Genomic DNA, 17,715 nt, shown 5'->3' on the forward strand with positions numbered 1-17,715 from the left:
AGTAGATTAGAAATGTATCAATTCTGTGATTGGAGATCGGACCCTTAATCTCTAATCAGTTAGAATATTTGTGTTGATCTTCAATAAAATCCCTCCACCGTTCTGCTTGTCTTTTACATAATCGCTCTAAAACGCATCGTTGTTTATACTTGTAACATGACAAAGTATGTAAAAGTTCAAAGGGTGTGAATATGTGAAACACTGTGAGATGGAAATGAGAACGAGGAGGCTAATTAAAGAACGAGAGTGAGAAGAAAGACTAAACGATGACAGCTTTGACAGACGAGACAAAAGAAAAGACAACACGAGATCATTATCAGGCAGCGAGGAGAGATCATTACTTGACAAGGTGGCATATTCTCGTTCGACGTTCCTCGGTGCAGCTCTCCTCTCGGGATCTTGTTAAGTTAAGGTGTAAAAATCTGTTTCGGGTTAAATACACAAGGACAGAAGAAACTAAGACTTTTAGTTGAACGTATGCTTGAATCCCAAAATTAGGTTTGCAATTAACAGCTCTGTGTATTCGTAGGCAAACACCAGAAGGGAAAACATGAAATGTATGCAGATGTCAAAGGATACTGGAGCACGAGCTTCCTGGCCATGTCGGTGGAAGGGATGTACCAGGGATGCATCATGAGGAACATCCGGACCAGGGAAGCATCCTTCAAAGTGCCTTTCTCATCTTCAAAAACAAATCAGGTCTAGTCAGTGTGCTGGCTTCCACCAGCCTGTACTTACTGCCACTAAAAGCCACATAAGTCATTTTTTTTCTGATGAGGTGAACGACGAACCGAAGGCTTGGATGCAGGCCTCCACCAGCTCGTCCACCGAGGCAGCCTGCTCTGAGAGAATGGACTCCATGGTTCCCTCCAGTCTCTGTGTTCACCTCGCTTCCTCCAGTCTGGTTGCAATCTTGTGGCGCTCACTGAGAGGAGAGGATCAGAAAGTGAGCGAAAGACTCGGTCCGTTTGACGTCAACACAAAACAGAAAACACCTTTCCATCAGCTGTGACTGGAATAGTTCAAAGTGTGACTTCCACTTCCTCTGAGGAGTCTAAAAAAGGGTGTAAATGTCTGGCTAACTTTGGGTTTTAAATGATTTAGTTGCTTCAGAACATGAGCTGACGTCTGTAGACGATATTGTGTTTTAAGGTTGAAAAGCAGCTTTACTTCAGTGTCCAAACAGAGCAAAAAGGGGACAGTGGCTGATTTTCATGCCTCTGTGACAGTAGACAAGAGCGGCTTCACATGCAAGTATCGACCAATCTGCCGAAATTAGGGAAACCACGACTGATCGATCGATGCATCCTAACTTTTAGTCCATGTTGACAGTGACACTGATTATGAGCCAATACAAACATCACCTACTTAAGAAGTGCCTACTCTGCGTTTTTGCTTGAAAATGACAATAACGGTCAACAAAAGTTGCATCATGATAACTGCAACAGTCAATTTAGAACATCATTTCAGGAGGGTAAGAATTTGATTCTTCTTTGTTTGCTTTAAATAAAAGCTAGGAGATTACGCTATGCCTATTACATTACACAGAGTGTTTAATTTAAAGATCATAGTGATTGCAGTTAACCTAGATTTTCATTTTCATCATGAAGACATCCTCACTCGTCTGCCTGAACTCCTACATGCTGGCTCAGGTGTGGCCTGTGAAGGTGGTGGATAGATAATCGGTACATGTCGAGGTCTACAGACTACTGCTCTCAAGCCGTCGGTTGCGGCTGCGGTGCAATTTAATTCCAAAATATTGCACACACCGATAACACAATTATGATTGCAGTAAATAGATTGAGCAGTTTTAATAAATATGCAATGAATCTCTTTACATAACCACATTACGCACATGCATTCATTTTGAATGAGATATTTTGATATGAGGCAACAGTTTAAGCCATTCTTCCATGCAGTTCTGCAATCAAGATGCGTCATCAGCCCTTTAAAATACCAGCATAGTTTTAAGTTTTCTAAATAAATGGCATAAAATCCATTAAAATACAGTGTTTATATTAGTAATCTTTTCTGTTGACATAAAAATGTTGTCAGTCTGCGATGAAGCATAAGAGGATTAGAAGACAATTTATGAACATGCCTCTGTAACTCAGGCAACTTAAGCTTGGGGGTTTTTTTTCCTGCTACTGTGGAGGATCATGGGGAAGAAAACGCTGGCGGACCCACAGAGAGCCTCACACTGAGGGAGGTTTGGCTGTGGATGGCCCTTCAGTAAAGCTAATCACTCTTACACGCATTGTACCAAGCACATAGCAGGTCATCATCTCCTCTGTGAAAAGAGTAAATATTACCTCACTTCTCATGCCACTTTGTCTTCGCTCATCTTGACTGATGTCTGTTTGCGTCAACTGTAATCTGGGTAACTGTTTAGCCACAGAGCACAGTGCCTTGAGCTTCTTGACATTCTGTCTCCTAACACACGCACACACAGAAATCTTCAATTTATTTTGGGAATTTAGGGGAGTTTTCACACCTGATGGTCCGGTAGACTCGGATCCATTGGGGACCAAAATTGTAACGTTTGTTACATTTTCAGCTGTTTTGGTTTCCTTTTAAGCTGGACTGTGTCAAATGAACCAAACTCCTTGAAAAACTTGATCCTCCACCCCTTTTTAGTTTAGTAGCTCTAGAGGACTGTGGCTCTGCTGGCAGGTCGATATAAGAGGCTGACGATATCTATTGTTATGAAATATCAAATGAAACAATGCAGCTACAAAACTGTACAAAAGAACATGTGCTTACACAAGTTGACTGACTTTATGACTGAACTTTGGATACAGACATGACAAGCTATGTGCAAGGCTGATAGAAAACCACAGCACAATCAGCAGGAAACCAACATTCAGTCTGCGGACGTGGAACTAAACTGATATCACGGTCTTACCAAGATGCCTAAAAAAAGAAATGCCTGCTGCATTTTTTTTTGTTCTCAATTCCTCAACATGCTTGGCGGAGTAAAATTCACCTCCTGTCTTTGATACAGTCCGCTGGCACAGAGCGATACGAGAGAAACCCCTTGGGCTCGTTTTCTGTAAAAGTGACAAAGTTTAGCAACAAAGCCACCAACACCACGCCCCTCCGGCCGCAACTCTTAACGGACGAGGCTCGTCGACGGCGAGGCTCGGTGAGCGTGAGAAGGGCGTGACAAGTGTGTGTACATATCAATTGTGCCTGACACAATGAAGGCTTTCACTGCGCTGCCTCTGCCGCAGCACGGTGGGTGGACACGCTCAATTACAGGCCTCCGCAAGCTGCCGTGGCCGCGCTCGTGTGCGTGGGGACTCTTGGGGGAGAAAAAGAGGGAAGTACGACCTGAAAGCTTCAGAGTCTCTGCATCACGATCATCAAAGGGAGAGAGACACGACAGAAACCACTGTTATGATAAAAAACAGAGAGCTAGACTAGTCAGCTGCAGATGTGTGATTTTGTACCCAGTTATAGATAAGATTAGACTGTAAGAAAACTAGAAACTAGAAACAAGAGTTGCCCACAGGAAGCATGTTTGAGCTATAGAGTTGCGCTCCACTGAAGAATGAAACCTCGCAATAAAAATACCACCGCCTGTGTTAGCCAACCATTATCTAAGCTCCAAGATCTGATCTTACATGTACTGAGCAAATGCGGAGCTTCTTCTATTTTTAATTGAACATTGTATTTATTACAGGAAAACATCTTTCCACACCAACCCGGATCTATGTGACAACATTTAAACCTCAACAACTGCCATCAAACAAAACGTCACTGAATCTTTTACATCACCATGGAGGAATCTGCTGTGAAGAATTGGTTTAATTGAGCTGATTAATGGAACTTTTAAGTTCTTCCCACAGCATCTCAGTTCAAACGTTGAATAGGCAACTGCAAAACTTTCACTTTCAGAACTAGAATTGCATACGGCAATGGATTCACAAGCTTGGTCAAACACGTAAAAACAACACAACTTTAATTTGTTCTCTCAGTGCAATTAGGAGTACAGCAGCCAATGTAAAACAAATGATAAAAAAACTGAAACTGACAAACAATACGGTGACTTACTGTAAGGACTCATATTTCTACTTCTCAGTCAGTGTCTACTATTTGAAGCTTTAGTTCTGTCTTCCATCTCCAAGTAAAATTGGTGCTACGTGATAACCTTAACTGACTCGAAAATCAAACTGAATCGAAAATCAATCGAATTGAATCGTGAATCGAATCGATTTGGGAAATCCAAATTGATACTCAGCACTAGTAATCCCTAATTGGTTTGGATAGATTCCTCCCCCCTTCATAAAATAAAAACATTTTAGAGCTAAACTGAGGAAATCTGGACAGAAGGCAGCATTGTATAACTGACAGCGCTGTCTGAACTGAGACGGAGGAAAGTGATGTGTGTTCAGCCATAATCATCATTAACGATGCGGGGAAATCTAGATCTGAAAGGTTAGGGCAGTTCAGTGACAAAACGAGCCGACTTCAGAACAGCGTGTTCCCGTGGCTGTGGAAGCATTTGAAGCGTTGGCCTCTTCTCTCAGCAGCTGTGATAGTGCAGACACACAGGGAGCAAGGCTGCTTTTATCGGAGGCAGTCTGACGCGGCGGCACAGCCTGTGCCCGTCCTGGTGATGATGCCATCTCGCCGTCGCATGCGAGAACACCATCCATCACCGAACCGACAGCAGCGCTTTATCACAACCAAGAGAACAATCATCTCAAAGTTCTCAGAAGGCTTTACTCTGACTTATCCTTTGACAGTTTTTCCCCTTTTTTTGTTCTGTAATTTTGCTTTTGTGTCCACAGCTGTGCGGTGGCAGAGCGAGTGAAGGTAGAGCAGGCGACAAGGGGCTTTGGTGTCATCTGCGGTTGCCTGGTGACGCCGGCCCAGGGCCATCGATCAGGCAGATTAAGGGGCGGGATGGGGCGCAGCGGGGATGGCTGCCTGGTCAATCCACAGTGCACTGCTGCCTCACTGGACAATGAAAATGTCATATCCTCCAGCTGGACACAGACAGATACACTCTGAGCGTAGCCTTTGTCATTTCAGCTGCTTCAGAGGAACTCTTTTGATTCTTCTGTCTACTTTCATCACGCAGAAACCTGTGACTTCTACCATCTGTTCTCCAGATACACAATTATTTCCTGCTCACAATTGTTTGTTTAGATTTTTTTAAAACGATGCGCCATACATCAACATGTCGGCTATAGTTGGCCATTTTTACATGTGTGAATGCAATTTTTCAGGTGAATTTAGGTCTGAACTTTGACTGAGCCATTCCAACACAGTCTAGCTGTGTTAGAAAAATTGGTCAATCTTGCATACTGTATTCACTCATCAAGTCCCTGAAGGTTCTACCTAACACAAAATTTACGTTCCAAAAGAACCCACATCCACCTTACACGTGGTGCAACTGAGAGGTTATGGAAGCCGACGCCACCTACTGGCCAAGTAAGACTCTACCAATCATTACAGACTGCTAAAACAGTATTTGAAGAAGTTAAAAAGGTGCAATCTAGATTAAAAGCAAATTGCATACATTTTGTTACCTCTTCTAGCAGGATTGTTAAGTATTTGGCACCATCCACCTTCCCAAAAACTGACCAGCTTCTTGTCAGTGCTAAAGAAAAGCATCCCTGCACCATCATTAGACATTATGAGAATGGTATTTTCAGAGTAATATGCAAAAGCAGTTATGCATGCTAAAAAGTTCTAACTTGACCTCATTTGGGCACAGTAGCTTCTTCCTCATGTTTGCTCTCTCCCCCTGCAGGTCGTGTGGAAAACTTCAAATGTAACATTTTTATGATTTCCTTCTTGCCATAAAGACAAGAGTTGTGGAGTTAACAGATAATGGTTGTCCTCTTCGTAGATTGCTGTGGATTTCTGCAGTTCCTCCACAGTTACCATGGGCTGTTCAGCTGCATCTCTGATTACCGCTCCCCTTGTGTTATAAATAAATGAACTCTATTTATCAGTTAGGTTTGTTTTTAGGTCAACTGGTGGCACCACATTTGATTTAGGGGCATCATTATTTCAGTTATGCTCCACTTTATAGTGGTCTGCCACATCAAGTCTCAATTAAACCCTTTGAAGTCTGTGGCAGTACTGTGACAAAATGTCAAAAAGTTGAAGAAATGCTTTTGGAAGCCATTTCGCAAGCTGCAACGTAGAACTTTGATATTAAAAAGAAAGACAAGAGAGTATAAATCATTCTATTGCTGTGTGAAGAACACAACTCCAGCTCTGACTAATGACATGGCAGTCACAAACATGCAAATGATTGTATCTGTCTTGGTATTGGTTTTTCCATAATGAGCTCATTTCCACACTCGTACATCCCCTGCACAAAGCACAGCCTCCATGCAGTCATTAATGAATTTGTTTTGATTTCTCTCCCTGGTGTTAGGTTTTACCAACACTGACGGATGCTTTTGTGAATAATGGTTTTGAGCCATGTAGCAAATATGTATAAATGCGATCTTAAATGAGTCATATGCCTGGTAATATTCCTGGGCTTCCAAATGTGAGGGTGTGATGTGGTTTATTAATACTCATAAATTGGATACAAACCCAGGACAAACAATAAAATATGTGGAGCAATAATGTGCTGTCAGTGTTAAAATTTTTAATAGGCAACGGTATTTTAACCTAGCTAAAATTAGACATATCAAATGTGATTCATAGTCTGTTCCTTTTAAGCAATTTAAGCTAACTTTAGGCTCGCTGAAGAAAATGGCTAAGAGAAGATTGGCATTTTGTACCTAATGTTACTGTTACCGGACTGGTTAGTGCAGCCGGTCTGGCAATTACAGACACTAAAGCATTGTTTGTGAGTAAATGGATCAAATGACCTTGCTAGGTTGTTAGCATTTCTTACTAAGTTTGCTAACAATTCTGTACAAATTAGCCACATCCAAACCGGGGTTTACTGGGGCTAGTAACTGAGCTAAGAAGAACTAGACCTGGAAATTAAAAAATCAGTAAATCCTAAAAATGCTTATAACTGCCTTTCTTTAATAGTTTAAACCTTTAACATACTTTAATATGCATTAATATGCACAGTGAAAACCATCTTACCATGGAAACAAGTTATAATTTATAATATTCCTAATTCAATAGCACTTCTGGATTGGCTGTTTTGCTAACAGTAGCTACATGTGTGTCATGTAGCATTTTAACTTCCCAAGCTGGATTTTCCTTTGATACACTATATGACAAAAATCTGTGAATAGGTGATATTTCTGTGAATAATTTGGCTTTCTACAGAAAAAATCCCAAACAAGAGAATCCTCAAATACTGAACCCCAAACAGCTGGGGGTCCAGGGTATGTCAGGCAGTAGAAGTGACTTGAAAACTGTTGTGAAGTTTTCACTTGACAAAAATCAGGAGAATATAAACTGCAAATTCACAATCTGATGTGTAAATCTTGTTTGCTGATCACTCTGCTCTACCAAACATCTGTTTAAAGTCAGCCAGGTAGATTCAGGCTTCGCTCCACATCTAGACACTTTTAGAGTTTGTTATTTTTATTTTTCTGTGGCTAACTCTGAGCTTGATTAGCTTGATTGTGCAATTTTTGACTGTATGTTGTTTTCTTTATAACTTTGTAATTTTCTGGTTGTATTAAGCAAAGCAACCTTCAAGCAGTTGGCTGACGAAATGTGCTATACAAATCAACTGCTGGCCAGTTCTGCTCATATTGATCCGTATAAAAGTTTAACTTTCAGAACTAGAGCTTTTTAAAACACCTGATGTCACATGATAATAATAAAGTATAGCTGAACCCTTCAAACCTGATGAAAATGTTGCTAATGGGTAACTTCAACAAGGATATGAACCATTCCTGGAATCAAATATAACTGGGACGATGGGTTCAGGGTAATTCTGAGTTGGGGACATTATCCCATCCTTTTGTCCTAATCGAGTGAAAAAGCTACACAAGCACCACTTTTATCACAGCACATAGACAGACTGGACTTATCTCTGGCCTAACACCCTCCAGTTAGTCTCAGGAAGTTGTAGTGAGGAGCTATGTGACGGCACAGATAGAGTTGTCCAGAAAAGACCACAGAGCAGCAGAAGGCATAGATCTATTTACAGACTGCAAGGTGCTGAGAGCAGGAAAGGAAATATTTCCTTTTCCCTGGACACGCAGAGTGCAACGCTGGTGGGGGATCACCGGCTGCAAACACAGATTAGCAGCCGCCGTTCTTCCTCAGGGAGGGGAGAAGGGAAGGAGAAGGACGGAGAGCTTCAGCTTATTCCAACATGGAAAACAGTCGGCTGAAGAGGGAGAGAAAAGAAACCCGAAGGCTTCGGAATGATAACAATCCTAGAAGATGATGAAAAGCTACTCGAATGTGTTTGCTAAACAAATGTATTTTCAATAAATTTGGAATAACAGAAGGAAATGGTGGAGAGTAACATGCAAATTTAATAAGGTCCTGCTGGGACGTGACAGCTGGGAGCTGCACGCTCTAAAACAACAACGATAAGAAAAAAAAAGAAAACAAAACTGAAAAGTCACGCCACATGTTTCACATCTGGCACACTGTAATATTTCTCATCCCTGTGCTGTGACTTTACATGACGTGTGGGGGAGGGTCAGCAGCACGTTCTGGTAGAGAAGCCAACAGTGCATCATTGTGTCACGCAGCTTTGTTTTCAGGGCCTTCCTGCTCAAATGTCTGTCCGTTAAAACAGATGTGGGGAGTTTTTGCTTCATGACAAACACCGGAAGGGTGTGTGAGTTCGTGAAATGTGAAGGGTGTATGCGCCTCTGTGCACTTTAAGAAAAAAGAAAGAAGTTAAACTTAGTTCACACGTTACTCTGAACTGGTGTCAAGACTTTTTGACTGTGAGATAAGGCCTTGTGGCATATTGGGCAACAGAGCAAACGTGAGACATGGTGTCTCAGCCAGGCTTCTCGGTGAACCCTACGCCGCTCAATCTCAGAACTCGCCTCCTCTGTGCCTCTGCAACGCCTCACTGTGGAATCTCACTTCCTGTTGTGACAGACTTTCTTCTAACACTGAGGATTTTAAAGTCTAAAGTAGCACAGTCAATGTTCAAAGATTAAGAAACAGTTTTATATGTTGGTCAGACATTTCAAAGAAATTACAGATGTCTTCCACTGTCCGACAAAGATAGCCTGACCAAATACACAAATCACTTTTCAATTGATGATTGTATTTATCAAGGTATCCAAATCAATTTGACCTTGTGTGAGAAAGTATTAGGTCCTTAAATCGTGTGGCAACTTGCAAAGTGCTTTTACACAATTATAGAGTCATTTATACCAACTCTTCTTTGCAGAATTGTTTTAGTTCAGTCACATTAGCAGTGTTTCCATCCAATTGTCATGCGAACTCTGAACAAACTTTTAAAAAGTTGCAAAAAAGAATAAGAAAGAAAAAAGTGAATTAGTTTCCTTCTACTTCTTTGGGTTCAATTCAACCAGTGCAATTTTGCCAGATGTTGACGTTGCAGCTGTAACAGGAAGTTGAGGTTGCTAGCTCTGCGCATGGACCACGCATTTCAGAAGAATGCAGAGATGGTTCAGGAATGTGTTGCTGTTGGCCAAGTTGTAGTTGTTGTTGGCGATGTTAGATGCTGCGCAGAGACCTAGAGCAAGAAATTAAATTGTATTCGTTCCAACAGCAGAAACAGCGGATCAGTCATGTGAGGCCACATGTGATGTCAGAACCTAAATGTGTTTCCATCTTCCCTTTACCGCATCAACTTTTTCAGAAAAGCCAAAACCACCTCAAGTGTCAACCTTTTCTAATGCAGATAAAGAACTTTGATGGTCACATGGCTACTGGAGGACATCTGACCAATGGCTTCTTTAGAGTCATACCACAGCATCCTGGTTAGATGAAACCCCATCTTTAGCTAGGCCACTCCAATACCTTTGTTTAGTATTTCAGAGCAAGTGGAGGCGGACTTGTTGATGTTCTTTGGATCATTGTCCTTGAGCTTAATGAAAAAGGCCGGACATTTTCCTTTAGAATTTTGTGTGAGAGCAGAATTCATGGCTCCATCAGTTCTAGCAAGTTGTCTGGGTCCTAGGCACGATTTTCTCTTAATGAATTGGTGTGTTTGTGTTACCTGATGAAAAAGGATAAAAATCTTCTTTTTCTAGCCTATAGAATAATTTCCCTAAAGCTTTTGTGTTCTTTTGGGTCAACCATGCTTTTGGCTTTGGAACAATGTCGTAGATGATGTCCAGTCTTTTTTCTTCTTCATTGTTGAATCATAAACAGTGACCTTAACTGAGAGAAGTGCTTTAGATGTTGCTCTGGGTTCTTTTGTGATCTCCTGGATGAGTTGCCGATGCACTCTTGGAGTAGTAACGGTATTCCGGCCACAACTGGGAAAGTTCTTCAATGTTCTGTGTTTTCCAATTGTAGCTGTCAGATTTAACTGTTGGTTGGAGACTTGAAGCTTTAGAATTAGTTTTGTTCTCTTTCCAGATGGACAGATGCCAGTGATCTGCCTTCTTCATGGAAACAAATGGGCGTATTTAAGTGATATATCAATTCTACAAGTCTGGTAGTAATCAGGTCGCAGGGTGGTTAGTGAGACCGAACTAAAAAAGATTTAAGAAGATGGGAGATAACTTGTTCAGAGGCCAATGTTGTTTAAAAGGTTTGTTCTCTTTAACTCATCATTTAAATACAGCTTTTTGCATTTGATCATGTTGTCTGATTTTGAAATGTATTTGAAAGGAGGCACTGCACAGTAGATCCAGTGCAGGATTAGGTACAGGCAAATCATCCAGTCACTCTCACACACTCTTTTCTTCTTAGAAATCCCTGTGGTTTGCAGGGCAATCACAAAAACATGAGCCGCATTTTGAGGCTAACCTGTTGAAAGTGAGATTTCATCAGTTTCACTTCCTGCTGCCTGCCAGGGCCGGGTTCTCTGCAACAATCACTCTGAACTTGTTTCACACTTGGTTTCTCGTTCAGCCCGGGTCCGGTCACAGCTGCTTCCTGTTTGTGTGTTCCTCTCCTTAAAAATGCCTCGCAGCCCTTGATTGGGGCCACAAATCCCTCCGATTCCTGTACACATAATGCACTACTGATTGGGCAGACTTCCATGAAATGTGGAGTAGACTGCAGGCGGGTGGTGCAGTCATGCAGAGTCTGACCCGGTTCCCTTTGTGAAAGTGGACACCCAACACCTGTAGCACAGATTGGTGCCAGTCAGCTGAAACCTCAACCAAGCTCCATCTAATAGCCACCGTCGCAGTAATTCACTGCCTGGAGTAATTACTTGCTTGACTTAGTTAAGTTAATTGTGTTTTACTCTGACTGATTTCATTCGGTTTGATTTAGGTCTCTTGGAGCCTGAAACTCTCCCATCTCCACTGTCTCCCACTAATGCTGAATCTGCTCCAGAGAGGAGAAAAGACAAACATACAGCGCCTTCAAACTAGGGGTGCAACAATAAATTGATTTTCTTCATTTTGGGAAATTGGCGATCAACCGAGGCTTACCTGAGAATCCGACCTCATCGACGGATCTGCACAAGTCTGAAAATCAGTCACTGACGGGTCCACTGGGTCATGTGTACATGTGCGCGGTTGAGAAAAGTCTTCCCTCTGTTGCCAATTTAGCAACTTTGTTGCTATATTTAGCGACTTCACAGACAAAAAAATTGGTTTCGGCCAGTCAGATATTTTAAATATTGGTGATCGACCACAAAACTGCAATTGGGGGACCTCTACTTTAAACTCTGAACTTTTTCTCAAACTTCTTTATTTTACTGGGATTTTAAGGCATACATTTTAACTGTATCATTCCAGCATGTACAGCATGATGCTTCCACCACCATGTCTTATAACACGGCTGATGTGTTAAGACTATTGCGCCATCTTAGTTCTAGTGTTTAGCATGCAGACCACATTGCTCCTTTTTGGTCTTTTCTGACCAGAGAATCTGCTGTCCCCTGCTTGGCCTGTGGCAAACAGGAAGCAGGACTTACTGTGGCATTTTTATTTTTTAAATGTCCCAATCTTTCATAATGACCAGATATGTGGTGTTACTATGTCAACATATTCATCCACCTGAACTGTAGACACCTTGCACTCATCCAGAGTTACCATGGGATAAACTCCTCTTGTCTGGTTTGTTGTCTTAGATATTTCTTGGTACATTTACGGCGCAATTCTCTTTTTATTCAGACTGAAGGATTTGAGACTTTCAATGCTTGTGGTACATGAATTGTAACTAAACAATTATTGTATTTTCATTCCGGTGTCCGCTGATTGATTCTGCATGCGGGTTAAAAGACTTCCTCAGAACATGACAAATGGCTCATTTTTGAGATTTTTATTTACAAAAAAATATATTTTTTTTTTCTCTGCTACGTAGTTTTGTACTACTTTCATTTCTATCACATGAAGTTCCCCAGAAATTCAGTAAGGTTTCTGGCTGTGGCATGACAAAATGAGGAAAAACTTAAGGGATGTGAATATAAGCCACTGTATCTGACCTACACTCCCATCCCACGGTGTCGCCACATTAAAAATAAAAAAAATGGAGAGCTCTGACTCTACATGCAAGACATCACAAAGTTCCCCGGTGATGTTTGATTCTCAGCACGGCTGTTGTTCTGCCAACATGGTGGGAGTCGAACTAAATCTGACTCCAAGCTCTTCCTACGCTTGTACATTCTTATTTCTGCAACAGAAATCTATTCTCCAAAAAAAATCAACTCCACACAAATAGCAAAAGGAGAGGCTCAAATCCAGGTGTATTGATTGCTGGAAATGAAGGGCACAGTTCCAGGACCAGGAACGATCGGATTAGCAATTAAAAAGCCAGCAGCCGGCCGGAGCGTCGATCCCGCCGATGACCAACATCCAGCTCATGTGTCTGAGCGCGCCGCTGTCTGTCTGCTCTCTGGGAAGGCTTCACTCCCGTGTGGATCGATTCCTGCCTCGTTCCTTCCTCTTCGCCTCCTCGACCCAAATCTGTTTCTAGTGGTCGGCCGCCATGCAGAGACAGGCTTCCACGATGGAAACCAATTATGGCTGAATTTCCTGATAAGTGCAACACTGCGGCAGGTTGAGGAGGAAGAAGGAGGAGGAGGAGGAGGCTGGGAAGCTATGCTAAATATCAAGGGTGGCTGCTTCAGAGGCCATCAGTAATTGCTCTGCGGCAGTGGAGGCGAGCCAGCAGGAACGGAGATGCAGAGTTTTTGCTTTGTGAATCTACCTCTCCGCATTCTGCCGGCCGTCTGAGTCCCTGCGAACCCGACCTTTTTGAAGCGGCCCGTATCTTTCAAGTCAAGGACCACTTGAGGGCTGGGGATGCGTGAGATCACAGAGGCCACGGGCGGCTCTGAGGTGACGGCCTATCAGACGAGGCCGGCATGCGAGGGAACGGGTTGCTTCCTGCTCTGCTGACTTGTCGGTGTGTGAGTGGGCAGGCGGCGTCTGATGGTTAATGCGGCGCGGCGGCTTCATTTGCATCCTCTAAATCAGACGCTGGCCTGGATGAACGGGCGCACAAAAGCGAGTCTGTTCCGAAATTCAAAATAGGCAGGGATAATCAGCAGCTGCACTGGAAATAACAAAGTGACTTTTCCGCCTCGCAGGAGGAAGAGACTACAGCTGTCGTCATGGTAATGATGAGAGCCTGGCCCTATGCCGTACGGATGTCAGAACTGGTTAAAAACATCTGGTCACCAACAGGTAGAATTATGTGAACACAACCTCCAATAATCAAAACTTGGCATTAGGAATGCACCGCGCCAATACCGATAATCCATGTTAATATTGCAGTTATGGCCAATAACTGACGTATATACTGTATATATATATTATATATATTTCCCAACTTTTTTTACACTGAGAAAACAACCAAATGCTGACACTGCTTCTCTCCTTCGGTTCAACACACCCTAATCTTGCACTGCATCACCATCACTATCACATGACCAAACAAATATGCACTGATTTATCAACACCAATTTCCTTCATTTTGGGGCATCGGTGATCGACTGATGCGTTCACGTGAAGCCAATCTTATCTGCCTCAACAAAGGTTTCAATATCAACCACTCAATTTCTAAGTTCAGTTTATTCACTACATTTGCAACATTTGATCAAAACTATTCAGTCTAATTTCTAAAGGCCAAAAAGTAAAAATGATTCACTGGGTCATGTGTTTTTAGGACAAACAGCAATATTCAAAACTTTCTTTACATTGTTAAACACTGATTTCTTGTCAGCGTCGTCAGCTTATTTCTTTTCATAAAGCTATATGAGCTCTAGTTTTTAATTTTTTTTGCAAAATTTGATCACATTTCACTGATGAATAACATTTAGCCCTCACACATGAGGTAGTGTAGCTGGCTCCACATTGCAACAATGTGTGGTTACACCACAAAGCTAACAATCTGGAACCAGTGCAGCGGAAGCAGATGGTAAAACATTTGCCACGAACAGCTTCACACCTGAGGCTCGACAGATCTGGAATCAGCCTGGGCTGCCAGTCTGCATTGGTCAAGTAACGTTTTATATGGGTGAGAAGCCATTTTTGAACCCAAGCAAAGTTTTAGTTGTCCGTTATGTTACAGTGATAAAGTTCAGTCAGACGTCAGATTGTTTGATGTTCAAAAAAATTTATAGAAGCAATTTTTTAAAAATATATTTAAGATATAAGCCAATATTTTTGAATTATTTCAAAAGGTTGACGCCTCTAACTTATATTAGTCGAATTTGAAGAAGCCTCTGGCTGAAGACATGTTAGCGGGTTACGCTAACATGTCCTACCGCCTGCTAACAGTAACAGTAACATGTACTGGATGACCCCAGCTCTGCTGAACCATTTTATTTTTTCAATGGAATTGTGTTGTCTGATTAGAGGCAGAAATAAAAAAACAGAAGAGGGTCAGTGATAAAAGTCTTTCAAAGTGACAGTAGGTGAGTTATTTCAGTCTTTCAAGAGAGGCCTTGTAAATATTCAGGTGAGCCAAAGTTACCATGACAATGACACCTTACTGTTGTCTTCAAACTGTGTGCTGTAGTTAGAGGTGTATGGAGGAGCTGCAATGTGTCCTCATACATACACACCTCAGAAAGTACTTAGCCGCTACCCTGAACATGACTTGTGGTTCAGATATTTTATGAGCTTTTTCTTTTAGATGCTAACTGATCAGCTACAAACTTCAACAGGAAACGCTCAATGTGTGTAAAAGGCAACATACTCCTTCCAGTGCATTGCACTGAAGTTATTTCTCAGGAATGTGGCCATGTTATGTTTCACTACTCAGGGAGACTTTAAATAGTCCTAAATAATGAGGTAGCTTCATTTTTTCCCCCCCACACACTATAACTCCTGCCTTCTGCTAAATAAACAGTGACACGGCAAAAAAAAAAAAAAAAAAAAAAAAAGTAAACACTGCTAAATCGAGGTTGTGCTTACCTCATTTTACAGCGTGAGAACAATGAGCTGTTTTTTTTTTTGTTTTGTTTTTTACGACATACCGTCACGTAAAACCCGAGAATTGCGGGAGGCTGCCACGACTGTAATCTCGTTCAGACGTCCACACAGACAACCAGTTACAAGTGAAAAATCCCCGCACTGGAGCGGCTCCACATTCAGCAGGATCACACTGCGGGTGAAGCTGGCATTCAAACATGCCTCCTAATCCGTCTCTGCGCCGAGGGAGGCGGGAGAAAATCACCTTAAACCACCACAAGCAAAGCGCGTCTGTAGAACCAGTGGCTTCTGATTGAGGGAGCAATTCAGGTTTGACCTTTTGTGCTGAATTTAAGCAGCCAAGGCGAAATTTTGTTTTATAAATAATAATAATAATAATAAAAACACACAATAATGAAGAGCTGGAATTTATTGCAATTAACAGAACCAACTTGAAGAAGCCGCCTCTAATTTCAGGAACAGACCTGCTTTCCTCCATCACTACTGGGAGCTCTGATTCTCAGGACCCGTTAAACCAATTTCCATATTCTGACAATCATAAAGCAGGTTTATATGTCTTATCAGTGCAGCCGCAGCACCCGAGCATTCACGTTATGAATGCTGGGAGCCATAAAGTTAATGTGAGCATGCGGTCATTCCTGCACACAACAGCCACCAGTCACCAGGTGACTTTGCGCGCGCGTGTGTCCATGTGTGTGCGCGTGTGTCCATGTGTGTGTGCGTGCACACGCCACCATCACTGACTCTGAGCAACAAGTAGATCCATCTAACAGTAAACTCCACTCACGCATGTAACGCCTGATTTAATCAACCTATAGAAAACACGGACGCAGACACGTCCAGCCGTGATTATCCCGAAAACAAACCTGTGGATTGACAGAGACGTTCCAAATAGCAGATCCGCACAAGACAGCGTTAAGAGGTGATGTTGTGTCTTGCAGGGAAGATGCACCAAGTGGCGTCAGTGTGAGAACTAACGGGCAAGTCCTGGTCCGGTGCTTACCTTCAGAGTTGGCGGGGTCCCATGCTCCGGGAGGACGGGCTGCAGAGGGAACAGTGGTGGATGAGTTTCAGCCTCACATCACAGCGTCAGCTCGGCCGCCAACTGGGAGCTCAGGGACCTGCTGGTCGCTCACAGGCGGAATGCACATGGACTCATCAGGCGATTTCCGCTCGGTTCGCTCCTCTTCTCAGAGTTGGTACTTGTTGTTCTGTCGGGCCATGCGGCTGCTTCTTTCTAATAATTATTCTCACCTCTTGAGAGATTTAAAAAATAAATAAATAAAAAGCCTACACAAAGTGATGTGATGCTGACGCACTCGGAAGCGACTTGGTGTGGGTGTGTGTTGGCGTGCCGCTGAGCTCGGCCGTCGTCTCGCAGCTGGAGCGCCTTCCAGCTGTGCTACAGACAGAACGCAGTGCGGAGCCACAGTCCCGCCTTCCGGCAGCACCGCGAAGGCACCACGCTCCGGTCCGCGCGCGAGGCAGCCCGCGAGCTCCATACATACATACATACATACATACATACATACATACATACATACATACATACATACATACATACATACATACATACATACATACATACATACATACATACATACATACATACATACATACATACATACATACATACATACATGCACGCACACACACACATACACCCGCTTAGCACTTGGGGGAGTTTGTATAGCGGGAAAGTTACAAAAGTACCGACTTTTCTCCGTTTAAATCGCGCGGTTTTTATTCCAACGGTTAGCTTGTCGGCTGTTTTAATGTGCGATTTGACAAATATTACCGCATTAAATAGGACTTTATTTGAGTTATTTTCCATTTGAAATATTTGGATACACTGTAAGAAAGACAGAAACCTGTTACTACGTCACACAGATCCGCCCCTTTCTTCGCGTTACTTCACGTGTTGCATTCATTGAACGAGAGAATGATGGAGAATTGCGTTTTAGGGAGATTTTTTGTTGTTGTTGCATTCTGGACGTAGTGTCTAGGTGTTCTAAAACGGGTTTTGAGAGCAGCTGAACGCTGCTGTCAAGTCAAGACAAAGTTTATTCATATAGCACGTTTACATTAACCTCAGCTGACCAACGTACTTCACAACAACCACAACCATACAGAATGATGAATGATAAAACAGAAAATAAAACTAAGTTTGGTTAAATTAATAAATTATAAGACAATTATAAAATTAAAAATAAAAGCTAATAATATGAATGAAATACTTGATTTCAGCTGCAGCAATTTTTCC

At 42.4% G+C, this 17,715-nt stretch overlaps 1 protein-coding gene across 3 annotated transcripts in view; it reads right to left on the bottom strand.

The window, feature by feature from the left end:
* Window positions 1-16,925, bottom strand: part of rasgrp2 (RAS guanyl releasing protein 2) — a 59,778-nt gene extending 42,853 nt beyond the window's left edge. The window contains exons 1-4 of one of the 3 annotated variants that reach the window (XM_023346461.1): window positions 16,456-16,925; window positions 792-925; window positions 580-682; window positions 342-398 (exon numbers count right to left, since the gene is read on the bottom strand). In XM_023346461.1, the coding sequence (XP_023202229.1) occupies window positions 342-398; window positions 580-682; window positions 792-861 (230 nt within the window). In that variant the 5' untranslated portion in view covers window positions 862-925; window positions 16,456-16,925. Of the gene's footprint in view, window positions 1-341; window positions 399-579; window positions 683-791; window positions 926-16,318; window positions 16,422-16,455 lie in introns of those variants that run through there. The other 2 variants (XM_005800031.2, XM_023346460.1) reach the window with 2 other exon arrangements.
* Window positions 16,926-17,715: the final 790 nt, after the last annotated feature.

Source organism: Xiphophorus maculatus, chromosome 14 (genome assembly GCF_002775205.1).
Source record: "Xiphophorus maculatus strain JP 163 A chromosome 14, X_maculatus-5.0-male, whole genome shotgun sequence".
Lineage (NCBI taxonomy): Eukaryota > Metazoa > Chordata > Actinopteri > Cyprinodontiformes > Poeciliidae > Xiphophorus > Xiphophorus maculatus.